The sequence below is a fragment of the Vicugna pacos genome, chromosome 7 (assembly GCF_048564905.1).
Source record: "Vicugna pacos chromosome 7, VicPac4, whole genome shotgun sequence".
Classification (NCBI taxonomy): Eukaryota; Metazoa; Chordata; class Mammalia; order Artiodactyla; family Camelidae; genus Vicugna; species Vicugna pacos.
Window position 1 is genome coordinate 45,078,802 of NC_132993.1, and position 27,724 is coordinate 45,106,525.

General features: G+C 42.4%; 1 protein-coding gene across 6 annotated transcripts in view; it reads left to right on the plus strand.

Moving 5' to 3' along the window:
- Positions 1–27,724, plus strand: part of OSBPL3 (oxysterol binding protein like 3) — a 161,664-nt gene that overhangs the window by 91,598 nt on the left and 42,342 nt on the right. For 3 of the 6 annotated variants that reach the window (XM_072964812.1, XM_031674218.2, XM_006201815.4), the window contains 10 exons: positions 6,320–6,436; positions 6,594–6,647; positions 7,662–7,775; positions 10,948–11,115; positions 11,637–11,760; positions 13,554–13,657; positions 13,862–13,954; positions 15,075–15,231; positions 23,362–23,492; positions 26,555–26,662. In XM_072964812.1, coding sequence (XP_072820913.1) covers positions 6,320–6,436; positions 6,594–6,647; positions 7,662–7,775; positions 10,948–11,115; positions 11,637–11,760; positions 13,554–13,657; positions 13,862–13,954; positions 15,075–15,231; positions 23,362–23,492; positions 26,555–26,662 — 1,170 coding nt within the window. The remainder of the gene's footprint in view (positions 1–6,319; positions 6,437–6,593; positions 6,648–7,661; positions 7,776–10,947; positions 11,116–11,636; positions 11,761–13,553; positions 13,658–13,861; positions 13,955–15,074; positions 15,232–23,361; positions 23,493–26,554; positions 26,663–27,724) is intronic. The other 3 variants (XM_072964814.1, XM_072964813.1, XM_072964816.1) reach the window with 3 other exon arrangements.

The following is a 27,724-nucleotide window of genomic DNA, read 5'->3' on the forward strand; positions in this document are numbered from 1 at the left end:
ACAAGCATCTGATAGCATCTTACAGCCTATAGTATCCCTTCCTACTCCCCTTTGGAGTCTCAAAATGATCCAAAGAGGTCTGTATTTTTCCTACACTTTAGAGAGAAAATGTGGCCCAAATCAACTGCTGGTTCAGAGTCACACACCTAATAAGTGGCCGAGGATCAGGCAACCATCTATTTGAAGAACACTGGTTTTCTTGAGATGCTAGAAGTCTTCTTTAGAAGTTAACTTAAGTTCCATGTGCCTTATGTACAAATGGTTGTTGTTTAAACAAACCTCCAGAAGCCAACCCCTCTATGACTGTAGGGACAAGAGTCACACAGATGAGGGAAGGGAGGCAGCTGGAAGGATCCCTGAGGTCTGTTTGCCCAGAGCTGTTGTGTTCCGGTGGGCCCAACAGAGAAAAGTAATTAACTGTGTATTTCTGTCTTAGTTTTTCAGATCCCCCATTTCTGGGCCTTTTACTTCTCCTTACTGCCTACTTATTGGTTACACTTGTGTTTGTGACATGCACTGAAAGTAGGAAGGGCAAAGACACAAGATGCAATTCTCGATATCTTTCTGGTCTCCCAGAGTGTGGCTACTGTAAGAGGGCCCAGCAGGTGCAGGAGCTCAGGCCTCACCCCAGACCCACTAACCATTTTGATAAGACCTTCAGTGAGTTGTATGCACGTTACAGCTGAGAACCCCCACCCCCACTCTGTTCTTCTTTTAATTACTCTTGCTACCAAGCCTGTTGGTGTCCAAAAAATCTTAATTGAAGAAGAAACAATTGACAAGAAGCAACAACTCCAAGTCTCAGTGATTGAAATGTGAGTCCAGAACCGGTCTGACATCAGTAAAAGCCATCATTATATAAACTGGAAACCTTTGATATGTATTTCCATGTGTTCATAGTATAGTCATAAAAGATGATATTGATGACCCTGAGGCTTTAGAAGATTACACATGCCTTCCAAATCATTAAAGACACGTTAAATTATGTTCCACATGATTTAATGCTGGGCATTGCCTTGTGATTTTTACAAACCTGATAAACAGGCTAAATAAATCATCAGAACAGCCCACTCTCCAGTCGTGCAGATAGAGACAACCACAAAACTTCCTTCCACAACACTCTTCAGCGGCAGGAGGAACGAAAGCTTTACATCGTTTTCCATCCTGACCGCTGCGAGGGCAGTGACTGAGGACCCACCGTCTGAAAGGCGCAGAGGAGGTGTACGCCGTGGAAACAGCTGTGCTGGAGGGAAGCGCTTTCATTTCGTGCGCTCAGCAGTATGGAAATGAACTTTGCCAGCTCATGGGCATGAATAAATGCTTAGCTGCCTTTCCAGCCACAAAGCATCTTTCTATATTTGGCACTTTTAGACGTTCAGTAAAACAGACTTAATTTAATGCCAGATGACAGTGCCAGACTGTCTTCAGTTAAACTCAAGCACAGACCTTAAGAAGCTGCTTTCTCCAGACCCTGTCATGTTTCTCTCTCCACCTGATGTTCGTGGTGAGCTTTAAGCCCCGCACCCTCAGGGCAGGACATCGGCCCAGCCCTGTTGGGCTAAGTCAGCAGGGCCTTGACCTCCCGGGGGCCCAGGTCCACCCTGCTCTGTGTATCTGCGGGCATTCAGCTTAAGTTGCATGTCCTCCTCCTGGGTCACTGGGCTTGTGAAGCACAGCAGAAGCCACTCCTGACACCCGCTGCCTTTAGCCAAGAGAAATCGGCCTCCCTGCTTTTTTTCTGTCCTAAGTACCAATTCACTCCAGTCCAGCACACAGCATTAAAGTCCCTGACCCCGAGGGCTCTGTAGGGCTCTTTTTATTTCCTCCTTGCTCCCCAGACTCACTTATTCAGTAGATATTTATTTGGGGCCCCTAAGTCACATGTGGTGAAGTTATAAGAAATAAGCCCCAGTCCCTGTCCTCACGGTACCCACGTTCTAGCTGGGGAGACAGTGTGAGTAAGTGTTGTGTAAGTGCTGAGGAGGGAGAGAATTTCTGCCCCCAGCAGGAGGTGTGGGGCTACTTAAGATGTAGGCGGGGCAGATGTTCCGGATATAAAAAAGCGACTGAGCAAAGCCTTGGCAGTGTTAAAACAGGCTGATTTCCTGCCCGGGCAGGGGGACTGCAGGACGGGAGACCTGGCAGCTCTGCTCTGCTTGTCTCCATCCACGGGTCAGGGCTTCCTAACCCCTTCAGATCGCTTTGAATCTTGGCCACTTCCTGGATTCACCTGCCATTGTCCCCTGCCCCATGGCATTTCCTCCTCATTTATCATCAGAATGTACATATTTACATTACAGTAAAATATACAATGTGCTATAGTATGTGGCAGAATGATTGAACAGATTTTGCAATCAGGTGACTTTACCACTTGGTAGCTTTATGGCATTGGGGAAGTCATCTAATTCTCTCTTCCTCAATTTTCACATTCAAAAAATAAAGATACTGATAAACCCAGCCTCTCAAGATTGTGCAAAGATTAAGGGCAATAATTTATTTGCACACATAATTTTGAAAATATAAACGTAATGCTTTTCTGTCAATAAATGAAAATTCAAAGAAAGTGGTGGTAAAAGTATACATTACAATATGTAAAAGCCCAGACGTGACTGCACCAGAAGACATAAGGAGGCGGTCAGATACATCTGTCTGTAGGGTGACAGCTACTAACGCAGACCCATACGTGTTAATAACTCAAGTACTGCAAGTGGCACAGCCTTCAGTGACGCAATTCTGCAAAATGGTGGGTGAGTCTTGGTAAAGCCCTAAATAGGAGGAAGCACAGTCTTCCCTCAGTATTCAGTAGTTGCCTCCCAAGAATTCAGAGTGTATAAAAACCATGCAAAAATACTTCGATGAGTGTATCAAACAGAGTTAAGTTCTATGCTCAAATAATTATAAATAGGTTTTCACCTACAAACATGTCTCCTGGCACTTTGGAAAGTGTTGTGGATGTGGAACTTTTTCATCACGCAAGACTGAGGCATTTCAGGATATCTAACATCCTTGGTCCCCAGCCATCACTGTGACAGCCAAAAGTGCTCCCAAGATTCCGCAGCCTCATAGGGGACAGTACTGCCACACTGAGAATCACTGGCTAGATGCTGGCTCTCTGGTTCAGCCTCATAACAAGGACACGACAGATAAGGAAGTTGGGAGGGGGAGGATTTGAATGTTGAGACAGGAAAGGAGTTGGTTGCATTGCTTTCTTTCTCAGTCAAGGAGAGCCTTCATTTCTTAAATTGTACAAATCTAGCTCTTCCAACCTGCAAAGAGTTTCAAGTTCTGAGCTTGGTGGAAAATAAAATGAGGAGAAAAAGATAAATGGAAACCTCATTTGGCTTATTTACCTTGAGAGCCAACAAACCTAGTCTAATTCCCTGCCCTCCCCATTAGCTCATTTGTAGGCATACACTGTGTCTCAAGGGTTAAGGAGAAATCTACTAACATGAATCCTTGAAACATTTTTGAAATTTAATCCTTGTTATCCTATAAAAAGACTACAGATATGACCTTATTCCATTTTTTTTTAGTTTTGTAGAGGATGCAATAATGCTAATCTCTCTTGGCATTTGCATTTTGCACACTTGAATGTCTTGAGCAAATGTGCATGATGGTCTAGTATTAGCATTCTGTCTGTTGCCTTCTGCTTGAGTCTTAAACAAATCAAAGGGGGCTTTGTTTCCTAAGAGTGCTTTTCAGAAGATTTTGAGCCTTAGATTTTCAACTCACAGTGATCACGCACGCACAGACACACACACACACACACACACACACACACCCACCCACCCTCTTTCACAAATGTGAATGTGCTGTATTTGATTTGTAAATAGGCATTTGGCCCAAAGATATTGAGCATACTTCAAATGCATGCTAATGGGTGATATTCCAAGAACATATTTATGTTACTTGCAGCCTTATTCCAGGATGCGTCCTATTCACAGGACAGCAAGTTAGGCCGCATGAGGAAATCAGAAGTGAACAGGACACTTAACACCCTTGAAGAGTCTGTTGTCCAGTAGGGGTGATAAAAACCTCATATGTGTTATCATAAGATAGTGGTGCCATTGGAAGGGTAAGATGGAATACTGATGGCGTCTCTGGGGATGAAATAGTACTTTCCTCTGAGGAAGGCTTCCTGGAGGAGGTGGCATTTTTAACTTGATGATTTTAAAGATTCACTAAAATCTTGACAGGTAAGATGCTAAATTTTGAGGACTGGCTTTCTGAGCTGAAATAAATATGAGCAGAATTTGTGTGTGTGTGTGGTTCCCATCACTTAATAGTATGCATTCTCCACTTACTGTCTGGATGTAATTCAGTGACTTCAATAATTGGTAATAATTACTATAAATAAAATCTCATTGGATATCGTGGCCTTTCTGAAAAAGCCCTCTAATTTAACAGCTGAATCTAAAAGAACTCCCTTTTACAACTCCACATTCTGGGATACCACCACTATATTTGAAAACTCTGGAATGTACCTTTAACCTTATTCACAGTAAAATGCAGTCAGACATAAGGCAGATCTATCAGGATGGTTATATAAAGAGTTCAGCTGCTAAAGTCAGAAAGTATTGCTACGAGGTGTTTTCCATGTAATGGACCTGAGGACAACGCAGAAACGGAGCCAGAGCATCCAGGACCTCCTGTGGTTTCCTGCCCTCCCTATTAGACTGTTTCTTGGGACTTGGGTTTAATTGCTTCTGCTCCCGGGTTAACAGGGTCCATTTCCCAGCCCTTCTGGCTTCTGCCTGTACCGCTTGCCTGTGGGCTGGAGATTTGACTACAAACAAGTTAGTCAACATGAAATTTGGCCCAGGGGACATATTTATCTCTTGAAGAGGTATCTGTACCCCAATTTTCATTGCAGCATATTTACAATAGCCATGACATGGAAGCAATCTAAGTGCTCCTTGGATGGGTGAATGGATAAAGAAAATGTGAGATTCCGTGTATTCCATATGTATATATACATATACATAATGATTAATGTCCCACATTATTATGTCTGAATGATACATACATAAACAAAGTAGAAAATTATTCAGCCATAAAAAGGAAGGAAATCCTGCCTGTGTCGACAGCATACATGGACTTTGAGGGGCATTATGCTAAGTGAAATTAATCATAGAAAAACAAATACTATATGTTCTCACTTAGCATTCATAATGTAAGAAAGCCAAGCTCATAAGAGTTGAATGGTGGCTGTCAGGGGTGGGGGTAATGGGGAGATGTTTGTCACATGGTACAAACTCAGCTCGCAGATGAATACATGCTGGGGATCTAATATACAGCATGGTGATTGTAATTAACAATACTATACTATGTGCTTGAAAGTTGATAAGAAAGTAGATCTTACGTGTGCTCACCACACACAAGCAAAAACAGTAATCATGTGAGGGAATAGAGGTATATCGAGTCACCATATTGTACACCTTAAACTTACATATGTTATAATGCCAGTAATATCTCAGTAAAGCTGGGAGGAAGGGAAAGACATGTTTGTCAAACTTAATTGCCCTGGGTGGGAAATGTTTTCTCTCTGATCTGGATGGTAGTTACTGAATATATAGGTGTATCTATTCATCAAGTTGCAGCCTTAAGAATTGTGTGTTTCATGTATGTTATACCCCAATAAAAATGTAAAAATAGTAATAACAATAAAAACCACTGTGGTGTTGCCAATTTTGGTCTATCTTGCAGTAATTTCACAATGCTTGATGCATTTTAAAATATTTTAAAAATAAATTTTTAGTGTTTTTCTTTAGTATTCCTTTAAAAATTCTTTTTCAGCCAATTAGTTGAAATAACCTAGAATTTGAAGATATTGTGACTAAATTACTATTTCAGCCAACTTGTCCTGTTTATCAACTTGCATCTAATCTCACCTTTTCAGCCAATTTTCCCAGACATGCCACCCCTCCTGCCGAACTTCCATCCGGATGTCTATAGCTTTTGGTTAAAATTCAGGCTGAAGCCTAGTGGTGAGTGAAGATAACTGATAATGTCAAAGGGAACAAAAATACAACTTACGGTAAAATCTTTACCTTTAGCTGTAGTTGCCAAGGTTCAAGCACCAAAAGAGAGAGAAACAATCCCTTCTGAGAGTTTTGAAAAACAACAACAAATTTGATGCCACTCAATTATAGCATTAAATCTATAAAATGCAAGAGCTGTACATAAATTAATGAATTTCTTCTCCCCAACAAACTCAGGCAATCTCATCATCTTGGATGGATTTACCAGTGAAATTAATTGCTCCTTAAGGTTACTATTTTTTTCAGTAACTTTGAACTGAACTGTTTTGTTGGAACAGGACAGCTGGGAAGTGGTCGAAGGACTGAGGGGAGAGATGAGTTACACCCAGGAGCCACCAGTCCAGAAAGGATTTTTGCTGAAAAAGAGGAAATGGCCCTTGAAAGGCTGGCACAAGGTAAGACACTGGCCTGGGCCTCACCTTCACTGTACCCACATTCCCCACTCAGTACCCAGTTCTCAGGCACTTACATTTAATTTGAAGTTGAACACTGAGACCAAGGGAAGGATGTTTAAACTGAATGTCTTCATGAATTTCACTTTCTTCCCCACAGAGATTCTTCTATCTGGACAAAGGAATCTTGAAATATGCCAAGAACCAAACCGACGTAAGTGGTCTTGGTAATCCGGTATGCTACGGAGGGATTCGGAAGGGCCAGTGGTTGTCAGCTCATGGATGAGACTGTGCACATGGGGGACTGCGTTTCTGTAACCTGGAAACCACGGAGGGGTGATGGTTCCCTCGCATAGAACAGAGGTGCCTGCTCCCCACTGTCCCAGCTCTGGGTTCTGGGTGGGCTCAGCTCACCCACCAAGTGGAGGTGTGGGGGCCCCTCTGAGCACCCTGCTGGGTTTGCAGGTGTGTGTTCAGGTCTCAGGGTTGTGCTGTAGGGGTCTCTGGGTGGGGGAGACCTCTTCGCAGTAAGATAACAGATAACCAGACACCGGGCAGCTCCCTCCCAGGATTACCAGGACAGAGGGGTTTGGTGGAGAAGGCCCTTGGTGGTGTAGGTGCCGTGAGGTTCCCCTTTGGGTTCCCACTGGGCAGGTGGTCCCCAAGGGCCCGGGATGACTGTTAGTCTTGCCCTCGTCGGGCCCTTCTCTTCTCCTGTCTTCCTCTCCTCGCCTCTCTCACGGCGCTCACCTTGTCGGGTTGCCTGCAGAAACCTGACATCAGGCCTGACCACAGCGGCCTGTCTCAGCATCCTCTCTCCTCTTTGTAAATCACTTCCAAATGCATTTAGACACCCGGAGGCAGCGTGGTTAACAGGTGAATCCCATGCTGTGGAAGTTGGGGCGGGGTGCTAACCCTCTCAGGGTTTCCTCGCCTTCCTGCCTCCTCTCTTAGCAATGCGTAACCTCCTGTTACTTAACGCTCTGTGATTCAGCTCCTCACTGGTAAAAGGGAGAGATGCTTCTGACCTCACAGGTTAAATAGGATGATGCATGTACAGCACTCAACGCAGCACCGGCTCACACGAAGTGCTTGAGAAGTCGTGGTTATTGTGTTTACTCTTTCTTGGTGGATGTGGAAGGGCAGCAGAGGGAGGGAGCATCAGGGATGTTCCTACTGTTTTTAACACCGTGGTTCTCAAGTGGCCTCCCTGGTGCTGCCTCTGCAGATTGAGAGAGAGAAGTTGCACGGCTGCATTGATGTCGGGCTCTCGGTGATGTCTGTAAAGAAGTCCTCCAAATGCATAGACCTGGACACCGAGGAGCACATTTACCATCTGAAGGTGAGACTGCTTCCCAGGTGCTGTCTCCCACCGCATGGAGTTCCTTTATGTTGCAAGGGGATTGTCGGTTATAGCACCATTGATGATGCCTTTTGAATCTCAAAACATCCAGCCAACATGTAGAAGATCTGCATTGTGCAGGTACTCCTGATGGACACTACAGACATTTGGATGGGCTGTTCTTTTTTGTGTAGGACTGTCTCAGACTGAAAGCTTAGCATCATTGTCCTTCATCCCCTAAATACCCCTCTTCCCTGTGATTGTGACATCAATAACCAAAAAAATCATCACATTCCCAAATACAAAACCTTTCTGCCCCTGAGCAGTACCATCTTTAGTGAAAAACCATTTACTGTAGGTTAAAATACGTTCCCAGAAATACAATATAATATTTAGTCTGTGAAACCCTGTCTTACAACTTCAGCTAATTTTACAGGGATTCCTTAAAATTCTCATATTGCAATGAATGTCAAGAATTTTTCCCCTAAATATGGGCCTCCAAATAGTGTCTCTGAAAACTGCTAAACCACCCTCTCCTGCCCCTTCTCCTGCAGGTGGTATAGACAGTTAAAAGCATGAAGCAAGAGCTTTGCAGATTCAGATCTGGTTCAAATCTCAACCTGGCTACTTTCAGTCTCTGGAAAATTATTTAATCTCTGAAAGTCTCAGTTTTGTCACCCTTGCCCCCACAATGGGAATTATTATAGTGCTCATCTTGTAGGGCCACATGTAGGAAACTTGGTGTAGTGCCTGGCCCACAATAAACTCAGTAAGTTTAGTTACTGTGTATAATTCATAGGTGATACCCAAGTGTCAGAAATTGAGAAAATGTAGAGTCCTTTCTTACTTGGGCAAATTCTTTGGAATATTGGGAATAGGGGCTGAGGGTTGGGAAAATAAAAGCATGAGGTCATGAGCTCCATGTCTCACTGTGTCCCTGTCCTCCCCAGGGCATGTCTGTGGTACTTGGGCAGATACGTGCCTAACACGTATGTGTGGCTGATTGACTGCCCGAGACAGTCAAGTCCATACTGTCTCCCAGCCCAGGCCCCTGTGCCCGTGGATGTAGTTAACTGTGAAGCAGGGTTTCTCACCCTCGGCACATGGACACGGTGAGCTGGAGACTGCTGTGGGGGCCTGTCCTGTGCACGGTGGGATGTTGACTGGCATCCCTGGCCTTCCCCACCTTGATGTTGGTAACAACCCTCCTCTAGTTATGACAACCCAAAAAATGTCTCCGAATGTCCCCAGGGTGGGGGTGGGGGGCAAAGCACCCTTGGTTGAGAACAACCAGTATGAATTAAAGGAGGGAGAGACCTATGATCTTAAAAAAATAATAAGAAATATTCCCCACCGAACCCCACTTCAATGGTCAACTTTCTCTCTAATAGTTTAGGTTACTTCTCCATGTCCTTCCAGCAATTCTTAGTTCTGTGTATTGACATGCTCAGGAAATAATAGGTTCTTATTCATCCACTATTAAAGTGAACAGAGTAAAAGCAATAATTCCTAATTTTTAAAGAACGAGAATGGCTTGGAATATATCAGATACTACTACTGTGATAAACACAGCTTACCATTTTTCTGTGTTGATTCATTTTAAGTTCTGTTTGTGTCTTTTGTTCATCCTTTGGGCCATCAGCTGTGACTGTTAGGGCAGGGGCGTGGAGTTACTGAAGATCTTTGACAGCCTCAAAGTTGGGCAGTTTTTAATGTGGGCCAGCCAGTCCCAGTCTCTTACTTTATTATAGAGGGGGTCTGGGCAGCAGAGAGTTAAGTGGCTGTACTCCCATGGTCCTGTAACTACCCGAGGGGCTGGAACAGAACTCTGGTCAGTTATTTAATTAATGAAGTGCTTTTATTCTTCTACCTTGTTTAACCAATAAAAAATGAGTTGAAGTGAATACTCTGGGCACTGATTTTTAATGGCCTCTGATAGTAGATCAGTGCAAAGGATGATACAAGTTTCCGAAAAATGCCCATTAATAACATTCGGAAATGAAATACATTTCAAGAACATAATTTAAGGGAGACAAATAGATGTGAGTATTCTTCTACCTGTAAACGACACATCCAATAGCACCTGGAAGGGTTTTAAGTCTTGTATGTACATCTAATCAACACTACAAACATGAGAGCCAACTGAATGCTTCCTAAATGAAGGATGTCACTGATGTTTATTTCCACATCCTTGCTCTTAGCAGCGGCATTAGTAAAGATTTTTAACTAGATTAACCTGGGTTTTTCCTCTTGGAAGTTAACCTACCATGCATCCTTTTGAGGTCTTTTAAATTGCTAATTCATGAGTCTCTGTGTTCTCGTATATGGATATCTATCATTTTTCATTTTGAGAATATTAATACACCATCACACACAGAAATATTGACTATTAAGCAGTGTCTATGGTTCATAGGTGCTTGTTACATTTTTTAGTACTTTTATGCACATTTGAAATATTTTATGATAAAGTTACCAGATATAAACATACTTTTCATGGAAATTAGATATTGATGGTCACTCACTGGAGAGAGTGGCTAAAAATTTCTGTATGTGTATTTGAAAAATCCTGGAAATCACTGATAATACTTTATCAGACTTTTGTTTTCTATTTATGAGTGGGAGAAATGTTTTTTTAAATAACCTTCACAGTGATTAATCTATATCCCTTAGCAATGTATTTGTTAGCAGAGAAGATTAACAAGGTTAAATATTTTAAGAAGAATTTACTAATTCATTCCAGGTTGGAGAAGATTTATCTAAAAAGTCTGAAGTACAAAAGAGGTTTTTTTAAAAAAATGGTGCTAATATTTTCAGTAGGAATAGGAGAAACTGGGACAAGAGAACTTGGAAATATTTTAAATATAAATTTTTAAATATAAAGATAAATATAAATTTCAGCTTATTTGTTGTTTAGTATTTTCTAATAATAGCATAACAATTGGACTCTTTCATCGAATGTCTAAAGGTAGAATTTATGGAGACCATTTTTACTCTCCACCTCCTCCTCAGATTTGTTCCGTAGACTACATAATGTAAACGAAGTCAGTAAACTGAGATTTCCACACTTCTGCACATGCCAACCTGAAGAGATGGCAGGAGTGACCTCGATGTGATGAATAATTAATTGTTCCCTAGAGTGAGTGTTTGCATCTTTCGATCTAACACAATCTAGGTAAAGTCAGAGGACGTCTTTGACGAGTGGGTATCCAAACTCCGCCACCACAGACTCTATCGTCAGAATGAAATCGCCATGTTTCCGCATGACGTTAATCACTTTCTCCCAGGAGCTACGGTCACAGATTCCCCACCTGGGGTCTTGGACTCCATTTCAAGTAGGAAGGTAAAGATCTGGGGAGGAGCAGGGTACGCTTGAGCTGGGACCTCATAGTCCCTGCGTCCACTTGGCCGGATCCCGGGCCAGAGGAGCATCTGTTAACGCTGGGACAGAGCCTGCAGGACCACACGTTGGGAGGGAGCTACTGTCCCTGAATGCTCCAGCTTTCTCTTGACCAGCTTGACTCTGGTTTGTTTATCTGGTTGTAAAATGCAGAAGATACATTTACAGCCATACAGAATTGTAAAATATTTCCCAACATTTATGTCATTATTTCTGTACGATTATCACTTGCCAAGAGGAGAAATCAGGGTCTGCAGTCCAAGGCCTCGTGGCGTGGTATGGCCATGCGGGGTGACAGCTGGAGGCCTCAGACTCGCCAGGGGAGTGCTTTGCTAGAAGCCTCTTGCTCGTTATGGGCAGATGGCTTCCATTAGCGACTAGCCCACGTTGTTATCCTTTACCCTAAAGCGTTCCTACTGGGCTCTGTTTTCATTTATAATGTGCTTTTGTCATGTGTGGAACAGCGTAGCAGTATATCAAAGCAGAATTCACTTCAAACTGGAAGCAATCTATCATTTTCCGGTGGTGGTGAGACACGAGTTCCATTATGGTTGCAGTCTTCAGAGGACATGGAAAAATGCTCAAAAGGTAGAGTGACTTGAAATCTCTGCTGCTTTGTGTCAAATCCTCTGCTCTTAGATTACGCTGGTTTGGTGTTTACACCCCGGATGAATGTGTACTGTTCCCCTTTGCTGGTCTGCAGTCCCTGTCATATTTTGCTCATGACGTCTGCACTCGTGATTCACAAAAGACACTTTCCTTGCAGAGTTTTACATCTTCCCCTGGGTGTGTGTGCAGACTAGTTTCCGTTTCTGCCCTTTAAGTGCGATGCCTGATTTCCATGTGGCCTACTAAATCACGGTCTCCGGGGGTGGGGTCTGCACAGTTCGTTACATTTTTTAAGAACCACGAATGATCCTGATTCACACTGAAGAATTTAAATCACTGAGGTGAATGGGTGAACCAGATGGACATCCCCACCAAATAGGTGTTCTCTACCCTGGCTGCATATCAGAATTGCAGAGAGCTTTTAAAATGCAAGGACACCCATGCCCAGGCCTCTCTCCCAAAGAGTCTCCTCAGATTAGTGTCGGGTGGGGCCCTGGCATCACGAGTTTTCTGCAGTTCCCCCAAGTGATGCTCATAAAGAGCCAGGGTTGTGATTTCTTGCTAAAAAGGAGCTCAAAGTTCTCAATATAATTAGCTAAGTATCACTCAGGGAACTGAGTATCACAGTATCAGTATCACTCAAGTCACCAATAGGATTGGGGGTGTTCTAATTTAATTGTCTTGCCATGGGACTTGGGCATAGATAATTTTTAAAGTTTCCCCAGTATATTTTACAGTGTAGCCACAATTGAGAACCACTATCAGAGAAAGATGACTGGTGGTAGCCTTGAAAACTGCACTTTCCTCTGTTGAATGCAGGTATTATCACACCTGGGGCCGTATACGTTTTGCCCTCCCAATCAATATGAGCGTTATTTTGGGATAGTGCTCCTTGAAGTGTTGTCCCTGGACCAGAAGCATTGACCTGGCCTAGGAACCTATTCGAATTCCAAATCTCAGGCTCAACACAGATAGACTGAATCAGAAACTGGAGAGTGGAGTCCAGTGATCTGTGGTTTAACAAGTTCTCCAGGTGATTCTGATCATACCAAGGTGTGAGAGTCATTATCTTCAGGCATTTGGACCTGATTTCTCAGCAGAAATAGACACCATCATCCAATGAACAGCAAATTGAGGACTAGCTTTTGAGTTAGTGACCCAGGAACTGACCTGAGGATCCTTGTAAGTCCTCTCAGGTCAAACTGTAGAGGATCATCATGGTCCTTGTGCAGGTCCATGATCCACAAAGTTATCCTTAGAGACCAATACAACCTTCATTTTCATTTCATTCATTTAACTTGTATTGGGTCCTTATACTCGGATAGTGGCAGCCCAGAATTGCAACACTAGAAATAACAATGGTGGTGGTGGTGATGCTGCTGATGATGGTGGCTGATTTGTTTAGTGCTTACAATACTCTGGGTACTCTAAAAGTACTCTGCATATATCATCTCACTCAACTCATAACTGTCCTGTGAGCTAGGTATATAATTACCCCTGTTTTCCAGACAAGGAGGAGACACAGAGGAGTGATGTAACTTGCCCAAGATTCACCATTCATTACATTCAAAATGAGGCAACCTGGTTCTCTAGATCTATGCCCTTAACCATAGCAATCTACTACCTCTCCTGTAAAAAAGGAAGTAAAATTTCCTATCCTTACATATGTAAAAGCAAATGTAGATAAATGAGAAAAGTAGCTGGTGCTGGAAGAGTGACGCTTGAAAGCAAGATGAGTGTGTCTGAACCCTCCTCTCGCTTTTCTCCCCCAGACCTGGCACACTGTCATGCCTGCCTGGTGGAGATGAGCCAGCTCCTGCAAAGTATGGACGTCCTGCATCGGACATATTCAGCGCCGGCTATCAATGCCATCCAGGTTAGCCAGATCCCACTTCTGTTTGCATTCTGGTGTTATTCTGCTTCCCTTCCTCCTCTCCAGCCTTTCACTAACGGTGGCAAGTTGTCTGGTTGGTTGCTTCAGTCAAATTCAAGGGGATGGAGGTGGTCAGTTTGCTGTGTGTTTTCCCCTTTTGGTTTGGTGGACCTTACTGTCTGTGCTCTTTCCTGTTTTGAAACAAAGTGTGGAGCTTTTGAAAGTCCCAAGAAGGAAAAAAGATCACACAGGAGGTGGCGGACCAGAGCCATTGGCAAAGATGCTAAAGGAACACTGCAGGTAACCACTGCTTCCCACAACAGGCTGGTTTCCTCAGGGACCCTGCTCTGTGTGCCTTATGCCAGGGGCTCCTTGGAGTCAAATAGAAGAGTAGGCAAGTGCATATTCTGTAGTTCTTCTCTCAAATACCTTATGCAGAGAGATGAATTCAATCACTGAGATTTTTCTGGGCATTAGAATAAATACGTAATGAATATTGGGTAAAAGAAAAATGGCACGAGCTTGGAGGGACTGCAGTCATTTCTAGGGTTTTGGTTTCCCCGTCTTTAATGCTTAGCCTGTCTGCTCTCTTCCCGGCTTGCATGTGCAACTTGTTTTGTGGCTGCTGTGATTGTGTGCTCTGACCCACCTCTTCTGCTGCAGCTCAGTAGATTCACCATCCCTCTGAGCCCACTGGCTGGAGTGTCAGGAACAGGACATCGTACAGACTCGCTTTTGCCTCTTGTCACCAACCTTCCAATCCCCCATCAGAAGTTCACTGTGTAGTGCTCACTAGCCACTGACTTTCCCAATGCGCAGCTAAGCTGGAAGCCATGATTTGCAGCTCAGCCATTGCATATTAAATTGCAGCATTATTAGGGTTAAAATAAATCAGAAACTTACAGATAAATCATCTCTTATACTCTCATATACATCTGGTTCGAAGCACTTTGGAGGTTAAACCTGACTACTTTCAAAGCAAAGAGTCATCTGTGTACAAACACGTGAGAGGTACGTTTGTTTTGTAGAAGCACCAGATGCAAATAAAGAAAACATTTTTAAACCTACCCCATTAACTATTACTAGATCCTGGATGATTATTGCCAGGACAAAGGAATTGAATATATATGAGAAAAGAGCCTGGCCGCTTTGGCTGTCATTTTCAACCTATATCTTTAATTCTGCAATCATCTCCAAAAGAATACGTAATTTCTCACCCATTATTTTGCAAGAAGCCAGTGAGAATTGCCACGGAAAGTGTTTTCCTGAGCTTTCATTTATTTTTCATGGAAGTTTTTACTTAGTAGAAAGACTTTCCTATAGAATGTTCTTCCTTTATTACTTTCCTATCTTAGAAACAAATAAATATTCTAAGCAGTTTGCAGCAGAAAAGAAATATCTCCCTTTGGTGTCACTTTAGGTCCCGAAGCCTTTTTCTGGCCCCATAAGACTGCACTCCTCCAACCCTAATTTGTCAACACTAGATTTTGGAGAAGAGAAAAATTATTCTGATGGCTGTGAAACCTCATCAGAGTTTTCTAAAATGCAAGAAGATCTGTGTCATATTGCCCATAAAGGTAAATGAGTTTTCTTTCTTCCTAATGTGTCTGATGAGAATGTTGAACGCTTGTCTGAAAGTGGGATGTCCTTGGAGAGGGGATCTTAGTTGGTTCATTTTCTGTTCTATTAGGACTTCAGGCAATCTTATTTTTATTTTATTGTATTTCCCTGGTAGTAGGGAGGGTATTGGCAAGAAGTTTCTTTTTAATTCTGTAGGGAAGAAAGTGAGAGCCTCATGTATACTTCAGAAGGCGAGCAAGTCATATGCTGCTGATGAGGGTGTGGATTGCTGCTTCTCTGGAGGGCAATACGGCATTATGTTTCAACCTTTTTTTAAATCTGCCTATCCAGCAATTCCACTTTGAAGAATTCAGTCATAGGAATTAATTTAAACTTTATCCAAAGATATCCATCATAGCATTGTTTATCATATCAAAAATTAGAAATAGATTTTCAACATCATTAGCCATTAGGAAAATGTAAATTAAAACCATGATGAGACACTACCACACACCAATTAGAATAGCTAAAATAAAACAACAGCAGCAACACTGACAGCTGGTGAGGATGTGGAGAAATTGGATCTGTCATACATTGCTGGTGGCAATGCAAGATGGTACAGCCTCTCTTGACAATAGTTTGGGTGTTTTATGTAAAAATAAATTTGCACTTAACATACAACCCAACATTCACATTCTGGGGCATTTATCCCCGAGAAATGTAAACTTAAGTCCACACAAAGCCCTACACAAATGTTTAAGCAAGTGTATTTGTATTAGCCAAAGACTGGAACAACCCAAATGTCCTTCAACAGATGAATGGTTAAACAAAGTGTGTTACAGCCATACAGAGGAACACTACTCAGCAGTAGAAAGGAATGAACTGTGGATCCATGCCACAGTGGAGGGAATCTCAGGGGCATTATGCTGACTGAAAATAGTGAATCTCGAAAGATTTCATAGTGTATAATTGCACTTATTAACACTTTTGAAGTGATACAGTTATAGAGATGGAGAAGTGTTTAGTGGTTGTCAGGGGTCGGGGACTAGCAGGACAGAGGGAGGGAAGGTATAAGTGTGATTATAAAGGGGTAACAAGAGGAATCTTGGTGGTGATGGAAAGCTCTCTTGATTCTGGTGGTGGTTCCACAGATCTACACATAGGATAAAATTGTGTTGACTGATAACTTATAGACACAAGTAAGAGCATGTCAAACTGGTGAAATCTGAATTAGCAGTATAGGTTATACCAGTGTCAATCTCCTGGGTTTGATGCTGCACCAAAGTTATGTAAGATGTGCCCACTGTGGGAAACTGGATGTAGGGTACCTGGGACTTCTCTGTACTATTCTTGCAACTTCCCATGAGTCTATAACAATTTTAGAATAGAAAGGTTTTTTTTTAATTGGAAATTAGAAAGAACCTATAAGCCCAGCAACAGAGGGACTAGATTTTCAAAAATGCAATAGAATACACAACAGCCACAATAATACTTAAGCCACCTTACATCGAACACACAGCTGCCAGGTGTTTGCTAATCAGCACTTCACACACACTGTTTCACTGAATTCTAGCAGCAGCCCACAGAGTAGGTATTTCTGTAACCTCTTATCTGTGCAGGGAAAAGACACCTGAGTCTTAGAGACCAGAGAACTTCCTGAGGTCACATGGTCGAAAGTAGCCAACCTGAGACTTGAATCCTCAGCTTCTGGATGCCAGAGTCTGTGCTCCTCACCTGGGGTCTCATTGCCCTTACAAGTGGGGTAGCCAGGGTTGTTTTTATAGTCAAAGGAAGTATCCTGATTTTACCTGCCTTGAAGAAGCTGCTTCCTCGGCAGGACAGAGGCCACTGTATTGAGTCAATCCACTGACCCCGTCCTCCTGCAGAGGGCTCTACCTTGTGCAGAGTCTCCTAGGGGCCTCAGCCAGCCGTTTTGTCTTCCGGGCTTTGTGAAAGCCAGCTGGCTGCAGGGCTGCCACGTGTCTAGACTAGGTCAAGATCTGTGCCCTGAGAAAGGTCCAGATGCACCAATTCAGCTGCAGCCCGTGCCCCACAGGCTTGCAGGCTGCGAGTTCCACGGGGAGCCCGGCATGCTTAGTTTCGTTCCTGGGGTTTTTGAACGCACTTGCCGAGACTGGAGGATCTCGGGGGAGTCCCTTTCCCACAGGCTGTAACTCAGAGGCTTCCCGAAATGAAGACAGCTCTCCTGTGACCTTGCCTGCTTTCTCACTTTCATTCAGGCTTTCAGAGCACCTTGACCTTTCTTCCTATGTAAGCCTGGTTTTGTAACTGACAGTTTTTACTGTGCTTTTTAAGCTGCACCACTAATCTATTGACTCTGATTCCGGAGCAGCTGAACCCAAGGCAAGAATTCCACTAATGTTGTAAGTCATCTGTATTATCTACTTCTTCAACTTGTTAAATGCATCTGAATTCTGGTTTCATAGAAGTTGGGATCAAGTGGTAGGCAACCAATATAAACCCATCATAAGAAGTCCTTGTTGCATATTATAGACTATAAATTTGATTTTTACGGTGTATCAGTAACTGACTCATTGGTTCATGTGTCTGGCTCTGTGTCTATGTTGACACACATAGAAACAAACAATAAAATGTGCTAAGATCCAAAAGTCATAAATAATATACCTTACAATATGTTAGCTTTTACATACCCCAAAATGTATTCATTGAACACTTTCCCATAAAACGCTTTAAAAACAAAAGAATTCCATGATTAAAAATGGAAAACACTGCTGACCATAGTCTCCTTTACATTTACACGAGAAACTAAATATAAAGACCCTGAGAAGTCCTGCACCAAAGAAGCCTGTGAGCTTGATTTAACTTAATGATTTTCAAGTTTTCAGTGTTATTAGAGAAGTTCTCTCCCTCTTCCCCCAATAGCTATCCGCTATGATCACTCTGGAACTGAAATTCCTGAGAAACATGTCAGCAAATATGGTAAATAATAAGCCTTTCTGGAGCTGACCCTCTGTACCAGCTAAGCCAGACAGCAGGCATTCATTCTAGGCCACCTCTGCTGCTGACCAGCTGTGGGACTTTAACCTCCTGGGTTAAGCTCTCTGGGCCTCAATTGCCTCATTTATTGAATGTCCTAAAGTAGCTATCCTGACTTTTTGGGCTCTCAAATTCTGTAATTCTCATCTATGATTCATTGTTTTGCACTGAATAGAAATAATGTATACTGCTGCTTATTGTTACAAGGAGATTTTATGAAAGAGAGGGTTTTATTCGTAATAGAAGCAGAAATGGTGAGCAGATTTAGGATGGGAAAGCAAGGACTAGTGTAGGGCTGCTCCAGATAAAAGTGGGTATTCACGTTCTGCCCTGAAAGGGAAGAAAGGAGGTTTTAGGGCTACTCCTCCTGCAGGCTGTAGAAGGTATTTGCAGTGAGAGAAATCTTCATTTATAAATGTAAAGGCTAAAAATAGAACAAAATTAAACTCTGTTACATTATTTGCTATTCTTTTGTTCCTGGATTCTTTTCCTGTGTTGAGTTTTAATTGAGTGGTCATTTTTAAAACTGTTTTGAGCTTATGGAAGCATTGAATAAAAAGCCAAGTATGTCACAACGATATCACTTTTATAGACTAAAAGCTCCAAGATATACATGAATTAAAGAGAAGCCAGATCATTTATCAAACGTAATTTAAATTCAGCATCAAAATCTGCCAAGCAATTGTAGTCATTTAAATTATCAGTAAGTAAGTAGGACCATTAATCAAATTACCTAATGTACTTAAATGAAAGAACCATTTGGGTAAAATGTGGGCTCAGAAGTGTTTTAAAACCACAGACATCCTGGAAAGTTTGAGAATTAGAGGAAGCTGATCACAGATTAGATCACTTTAGATATTTTAGATGTTAACACTTTAAAGAAAATTTACCAAAATGTATGTTTCGTTAAAAAGAAGGGAAGAAAAATAATGACTCCTACTGTGGGTTGAGTGCTACAGGACAGCATGTTTTCTCCTTGCCTTAAAGCAGTCCTGATGTGTGGGCATGGTCCTCACGTGCAGGTGTGGAAACGAAGGCTTTTTCCAAAATGTAAATAGCAACAAAGTGATAGAAGTGGGATTTCAGTCCACATTTCCTTTGTTACAAACTGTCATTCCCTTGTACCACGCTGCCTCCGGAGAGGTGGGGTCCGTGATGTTCATAACTTTCTGCTTCAAGAACTTACTCTTTTCTGATGCAGAGAAACTGCTCAAGAAGGAGCGTATTAAACAATAGAGCTCAGGCAAATTATGAGGAAAGTACAGGAGTCCTTCAGGGCCATCTGTCTCCATCCAGATGTGCCATCTGTACCCTCACCATCTCACTCAGACAGAGAGCAGCATGGAAGCCTGTGGAAACAGGAAAGGTAGTGATCATCAGGTCAGTGATACATGCTCGTGGCCTTCTGTTCTGTCCGAAGCTCAGCCTGCGTCCCACTCTCAGTACAGGGAGAGGGTCTGAGAAACGGCCAAAGACAGTCTGGAAAAGAGATGCCACAACTGCCTTTTGATATTCAAATACCCCAGGAAAGAGGAATTAGCTCTGTTTGCCAATGAGACATTGAGACAAATGTCAACTGAGGAACAGGAAAGACTTTCTTACCCCCAGGCGGTCTAAAGATAGAGTGAGCGGCATTAGGACCCAGGAATGCCCTGAGAATTGTGGGCCCAAAGACCGTTTGACAAGGAGGTTTGGAGATGAGAGGAGTTGCTCCTTCTATGGTGGGCAGCCTTAGTGATCTTTGAGGTTCTTTGTAGCTCTGAGCATCTAAGACTTTCTATGTGGTTTTGTTTATTACCAGAGATCCATGCATGTGATACACTCATTTATAGCTTTCTGTTGTTTTAAGCTTTTTATTTTTCTCTAGCATCATGTTAGAAGTTAGTAAGAAAATACTCCTGTCGTAGAATATTCCTGACCTCTGGGATTTTTTGTCTTTAATGATTAATATAAACGTGGTCTCCCATGAGCAGCCTGTAACCGATGCTCTGTGTGTGCTGGATCATGAGGTGTGAATGACTATTTTAATGTGCTCTGAGTGGCCCTAAATAGTCATTTAAGAAATTTAGTGCATGGGGAGCTGGTCTGAGCCCTTTTGTTACATGGTTTAGAAAGCACTTAACATCTTAAAATTAAATATAATGACTATGTAAGTTTCTGCTTATTTTATACCCACAAGAGTCTTGTCAGCTATACATTTTGAACCAAATAGTGTACATTCTACTGATTTAAAGATTTTAATAGTAGTCTTCTAGTTTGACTGAATGCCTTGCTTTGCTGCAGAGGATTTGATTTGGTGAAGTGGCAGCCAGCTGACTGCCACATTTGTTTAACTTAGAGCAATAAAAATGACAGTAAAAAATATTTTTTGTGACTGTGTAAAGTGACAGATGTTAACTAGACTTATTGTGGTCATCATTTCAAAACGTATACAAATATTAATCTTACGTTATATACCTGAAACTAATGTAATGCTCTGTATGCCAGTTATACCTCCATAAAGAAAAGAATGGATAGTAGTAAATAAATAAGTAAGGGAACGTACCAAAAAAAGTGAAGAGGTATTTCCCCAGGGCCACCCTCGGGTGGGTGTGGGTACCCTGTGGAGTTGCAGGGGCTGGGGATGCCTGGGGTGCCTGTCTAATTGGACGAAAAATGCAGTGAGTGAGTTGACTGCCGGCCTTTTGCTCTCCAGCTGAGGCTGCTCATCTACTGCTCGACAGATTCTGATCAATCCCTCATTCACAGAAGCTCCACCCTGTGTACATTTGTTTATAAATGTTGTCCCAGCAAGACACTAAAGTATCCTCCTAAAACTGCTGCCCATATTTCAAAAGACTGCAGTTGTCAGCACTTTCCCCATCTGTTTCTTTCATCACCATCAATATTATTATTGCAGTAACATTCATTATTTATTATATGCTATGCGTTGGGCCAAGTGCTTTACCTACATTATCTTATTTAATCCCCATAACGATCTTATAAAGTGAATGTTATTATCCCTATTTATAAATGAGGAAACTGGGGTGCAGGTGTATCATTTACTTGTCTGGGCTCCCGCAGTGAGTAAGTGATGGAGCTGGGAGGAACCCAGAGCCGATGTTGGAGCCCACGCTATTGGTCGCTGTGTTGTGCTGCCCATTGTTTGGTTCAATTGAATTGTTTTAATCAAACAGCTAAGTGGGTTCCATAGACATTATTAGGAAATATAGTACCTGTTCACCCTTGACCCTTGTCTTCCATCGACAGAGTACCATAATTTTTGTGGATGTTTAAACAAATTACTCATTTGTCCTGCTACTTTGTGCAGATACTCTAAGTCTGTCGCTCAACACCACAACACCACAGGTTCAGGGACAACCCACCAAGAGGTTCAGCTGTCCATGTGGCTGTGGAATGAAGAGAGTAAGTCAGTCGTGTGTATTTAGCTTCGGTGACACTGAATCAGCCACTCTTGAGTAGCAATACCCCTAAAAATGCAACCACGGGGAATTCAGTAATATTGTCAGGCCTCTGGAGAAGATGTCTTGGCCTCTTCCTTCTTCCTGACGTTCTAAAACTGAACAGAATAAAGGAGATTGGAAAGATAGTATTCAAATATGATCCCCAAGATCAGTAATTCAGAAGACAGGTGCCTTATCCCTAGCCAACAACTTGTACATTATGTGATCAAAACTTGGTGAATTTTTTGCCGTATGTGTAAGCAGTTTTTAAAACTATGGTTCAGGCATCCAAGTGCCTAATAGCACTGAGCTCTCATTGTACCTGAATGTTCACTATTGTGGATGGCCTAGGCAAATGCCAGGTTGAGAGGTAGGGAATTCTGGGTCAGGCAACCGGAAGGACTGACAAGGAAGAGGGTAGGTAACACCTTATTTGGAAATAATTGCAAACTTACAGACAAGTTGCAAGACTAATACAAGGAATTCCCTTAAATCCTTTACCCAAATTCACCATTTTTAATATTATGCCACATTTATCTTTTTCTCTACTCACACAGTGCACACAAACACTTATACGTGTGCACACGTGGGTGTGTTTATTTTTCTAAATCATGTGAGAGTAGGAATCATACATCATGTCTTTTTTTAAGCCAGGAAATTTAGCACTGAAACAGTACTTTTTACCTATTCTGCCTTTCATATTCAAATATTGTCAATTATCCCCATAATGTCCCTTAATAGGTCCTTTCCCGTTCAATACAGGATCTAGTCCACGTCACAAACTGCATTTAATTGTCACGCCTCTTTAGCCTCCTTTAATTGGGCACCGTTCCTCTCTTTCTTTTTGCTTTGATGAAATTGACACTTTGGAAGAATACAGATCAATTAAAAAAATAGGATAGTCTTCATTTGGGGGTTGTTTGATTCTTCCTCCTGATCAGATTCAGACGGCCTGTCCCTGGCTGGTGTACAATATAAACGAGGCTGCGTCTTTTAGGGTCTCACACAAAGTCACAAGGCACACAAAGGCCACTGACTCTTATTGGTGATTAATTTTGGACACCTGGTTAAGGTGCTGTCTAGGTTCTCCTCCACATTGTTACCGTTTTCCCCCTGACAACCAATAAGTTCTGTTTTCAAACACGTCCAGTCTTTGGGAATACAAACTGAATGTTGATCATTGAGAATCCAAGAGTACTGTTCTTTCCAGTGGCAAAACATTTTGATGATAAGTTATCAAATCATGGAATTTTGTAGTGGGTAGAGGCTTTGGAGTTGACAAATGTGTGTGATTTTTAAATTTTTCATAGACTTTATTTTTTTAGAATAGTTTTAGATTCGCAGCAAATTGAGCAAGAAGTACAGAGTCCCCTCCTCCCCACACAGTCTCCTCCACTGTCAGCATCCCACCAGAGTGGTCAATTTGTTAACCATCAATGAGCCTACATTGATACATCATTGTCACCCAGAGTCCATAGTTTACGTTCGGGTTCACCTTGGTGTTATACGTTCCAGATGTGGTGGGGTTTTTTTTTTTTAAGTTAATTTAGATATACATTTGCTGGACTCAAAATATTCATGGCTGTTACTTTTCTAAGTTCTTCTACAAGAAAGACATCTCTTTGTATCTTGTTTTTAATGATGCCTCTTCCTTTATTCTTTTTTATAATGATTATATCTTTATAGTTTACTTCACTTTAAGGTCAGCTTTTAATACCATATCAACGGAGAGGGAGAAACTGAAGCAACTGATGGAACAGGATGTCTCCGCCTCCCCCTCTGCCCAGGTCCTCGGTCTGAAGCGTGCCCTGTCATCCGTAAGTTACATGTCTGTGTCCCAGAAATGCCTGACAGCGTGTCCAGGGTCATGAACTTTTTATATTTTCCATCTCCATGGGTGTGTTGAAAATTCATAGTTTTCCATCGTTGTGTTGAAAATTCACGAGAAAACCAAAACACATTATCCAAATTATATTCTGACCTTTCGTCAATTCTGCTTATTCTAAACCCCAAAGCTGAGCCTACCCCAGGTCTTATTAGCTAGTATTTCATTGAGCATTAGATATTTTGTTTGGTTTCCTCCTGTTTATCTTGATTTTCCTGTTTTTGTGAAGCTTTTGTTGTATGTGTGTCTTACAGACCCTTGTTTGTTAATGCTTACAAAATCTGACAGTTTGCAGATTCCGTACCTAAGACTTCACAGGCTTAGACTGACTTTCCAGATGATAGGTACAGGCAGCAGAGTGAAATTTTGAATTCACACTCTCATCTTCTCTACTGCACCGCTCTGATCCTATTTACCTGTTTACAGCACGTCTCTTTCAAAGACGGGAAAGTGATTTGATTTGATCGCACAAAAACATTTAGCTCCCACCCGCTCCCCCTTGAGCATGAGCCATAAGGAGTGTCAGGTAATCATTGCGTCTTCATAACAACAGAAAAGTCACTGTCAAGCCTCAGATGTTTTTGAGTAAGCCATCCTGTCATTCACTGTCTCCTTTTTTTCATCAATTCCAGTTTATTCCTCAGAAGAGCTGGGCTCCATTGAAGTGGGATTTCCCAGAACTCTGCTTTGAATAGCTGACAGTGCCTGGCTGCTCCCTCTGTATCTAACAAAAAGCTGGAGAACTTTGGAGATAACATACTTATTTGCTCCTACTCTTGCTTATACTTTGGAATCCCTACTATAAAGAGAGAGTGTGTGTTCACACGTGTGAAATCACCATCGGAAGCAGTACTGAACTTGCGATTTAGGGTCACGTAGGGGAGGTGAATGTTAGGATCTTGTTTTCAGAGTCCAGTTCAAGCAGTGAGAGGACTAGGGAATATCCATTCATGTTTTCTACTCATCATCTAACTGAGAAAAGTAAAGTGATGCACTTGGTGTCACGTTAGTGGTAAACACAAAACCAGTGGTACCTACTGTCCTTGTAAAATACTTAAGGAACAGTCACTCAGTTGAACATTCCCAGTATGTTATCTTTGAAAGAAATAAAAAATAGCATGGATTTATTTCCTACTTAGAGTTTTAATGTTGTCTGCCCTGAGGAGCTCTGGGATTTTTAAGGTCAGAGATGGAAATACCCACTTGTGGTTTGTAATGGACAGCCAGCCACACACTGGGTATTACTTTAGTTTGAGAGAAGCAAGGTGGTTCTTTTTTTTTTCTTTCCAAGTTTATTTTTCAGTGGTGAAAAGCATTTCTTATTGTTCCCAGTAGGCTGGCCTTTAGTGCATTTGGTAGTTACCTCTGATGGGCTCCCCAAAGACCTTTTCCCTGTGGTCTTCCTCTCCCCTGGCCTCCTTCTGTGAAGGTCTGGCCTCATTTTGTTAATCTGTTTGTCCAGTAGAGGCCATGAGACCCACTTGGCCATGGTGTCTCAAACCAAAGTCAGTACCTTCCCTAAGGAATTTTCTCTTACCCATGTTAAGGAATTTGGAAACTTACAATAAAACAGAATGAATCTTTAATTTTTGGCTTGGATTTTTGATTAGATTTAAGACTTGTTTTATTTAAAAATAAAATTTTAGAGTTATCTCAGGGCTATTAGAATGGATATATTTGTGCTATATGCAGTCTTTGCGTTTTTCTTTCTTCTGGTTGTGGCTTACAAAGGAAAGAGAAGCTACTAAAATGACACATCTTTCAGGCCATGCTAAGATTCTAAGCCACTGGTACAGATTCCAGCCACTTATACCAAGACACCAGCAACGTACTGGCCAAAGTGAGTGCCCCATAGAGATTGTTACATGTAGTTCTGTGATTTAGGAAACATTTATTCATTGTTTCCTAAGTGATTCTCAAGAATTTCCAAATAACCCATTCCATCTGTGGGTACTGAAAAATAAAGCCAAAATTCTTGTTTGAGAACCAGGCCGTGGACTAGACATGGGCATCCTTCTATGCCCTCAGCAGGTAGACCCTGTGGGCCCTGATGGGTGGGAAAGGCTCTGAGCTTCTTGGAAGAGAGTCAGAAAGACAGACAGACAGGATGGGTCTGTGTGCGGACACCTGGGGAGCTGATTTTGGGAGTGTCTGCTGGGACAATCAAGTGAACCTATCCCTTTCTAAAGACAGATCATCTGGAGAACAGTTGATCACAAAGCACTCAGGGTATCAGCATGAAAGAAACACCTTCCTTTTCCTTTCTCGTTCCTTCCTAGTTGGGAGGTTAGCGATAGCGGGTCAGACCTGCCCAGGGAGGAATGAAAGAGGTCCAAGGTGGGCTCACAGGTGCTCGCATCTCATAACCTCTTCCCAGGGCCCTGAGTCTTACTTAGCCTTTACTTAGGTAAGTGAGCTCTTTTTTTTTTTTTTAATGAAATATCTTAGTCATGAAGAATAAATATAAGACAATCAATATCTATATTGTAAAACAGTGAAATTAATCCTCGACAGAGTCTGCTCAGCACACTTTCTAAGATCCAGTTCAACTAGTGTAATAATTAAATAACATTAAAATCCATCCAGTCATAAGGGGTGCGAGCAGCATTTTTATTGAAGATAAGAGAGAGGCTTGGAGTTTTGAGGAGGGAGCTGATCAAGGAAGGAGACTAAAGACAGCTGGGAAGGGGGAGGGGCCGAGAAACCACTAGTCATAAGAGCTGTAGGAGTTGGTGATTTCCTTCTCCACCGACAGGAAAGCCTTACTAACCCCTCTTTCCATGCCTGGAAGTGAGATTCGAGAAGAGCCTTCATTTCCAGTCTTTAATATCTTGTATCTGCCAGACATTTTAGAACCAGTATCCTGTTGGATAATGTTCAAGAAAAAAGGTCCAGGAAGTGCCCTCTCAGGGCTCTGCCACGCTGGGCCCACCGCTGTGCTCTTCTGAAACCTCCATTTATTAACGGAGCCCCACTATTTTTAACGTGTTCCAGGCCCTAGCACAAAACACAGATCTTAAAGAACGCTTACGCAGAATCCATGCTGAGTCTCTTCTCCTCGACCCCCCTGCTGCTGCCAAGTCGGGGGACAGTCTGGCAGAGGTGGGTAAGGCTCCGGTCTGGTAATGTCACCGCGTCCCACCCCCACCTGACGTCCTCTGTCCCCGCAGTCCTCCTTGCTCCCCCCGGGGTGCTGCTCCATCACTACGGCGGCTTCCTTGAAAGGAGGCTGCTAGCTGCACTTGGAAACTGCTGCTTCCCCCAGATCTCTTTTCCCTTTGTATTTCTCTCCCCCATTCTCCTCCTGAGGATCACCTTTTTCTCTTGATTTTACTGGATGGGGGTGGTGGGGGGGCAGTAGAGAGATTATTTTCTCCTGTTGTTTCTGAAAGAACCCAACTCTCCCTGACCTACAGTATCCCAGGGCCCTGCCGGCTTCCTTTGCTCCCTCTCTGAGAACCACTGTCCTCTTTCTTTGTGGCTGTTTCCCTTCTCCTGTTCCTTCAATTTTTTTTTTAATCTGGAAACACAACTGTACTTTCTGAGGGGGAAAAATGTCTACAATTGAAGTGTCTTGGTCAGTTAATAGTACATTAAAAATGTCTTTTCTCAAGACTTAGGATGTTTGTCCAAAATAGCCTTTGAATGTGTTTAAAATGAGAAACTTCAGAAAAATACAAGTGGATTACTTGAAAAATCAGTAGAAAAGGGTAATGAGGGTCAAAATTGTTTTTGACGATCTCTTATAGTTACATGCCTTCCTCAAAGTGTGCTAAAGTTTTCATTAACGAATGTGTTAGACTGAGAGCATTTAAAAAAAAAATAAGGAAGGTCAGATACGGGGGGACGGGGTAAGTTATTTGAAGGGATTTCTCATGTTTAATCTTAACCCATCTTCCTCCTTTTTCTGTCCTCAAAACAAAACCCAGACACAAAACCTTTGCTCCCTGGGAAGCTGTTGTGTCAGGTGGTGGGAAAACTAGGTGCTGAGATCAGTCAGACGGCAAGGCCCGAACTTCCACCTCTGCGTGGGGCACAGGCTGTGCCGCGTGCTGACGGGTCCTCTTCCGACGCGGTGGTGCCCTTTCTCTGCAGAGGCCCGTCGGCCCCTCTTTCCTTCTGAGATAACATGTCAGTGGTTGACTGTGAAATTCCTCTGCACCT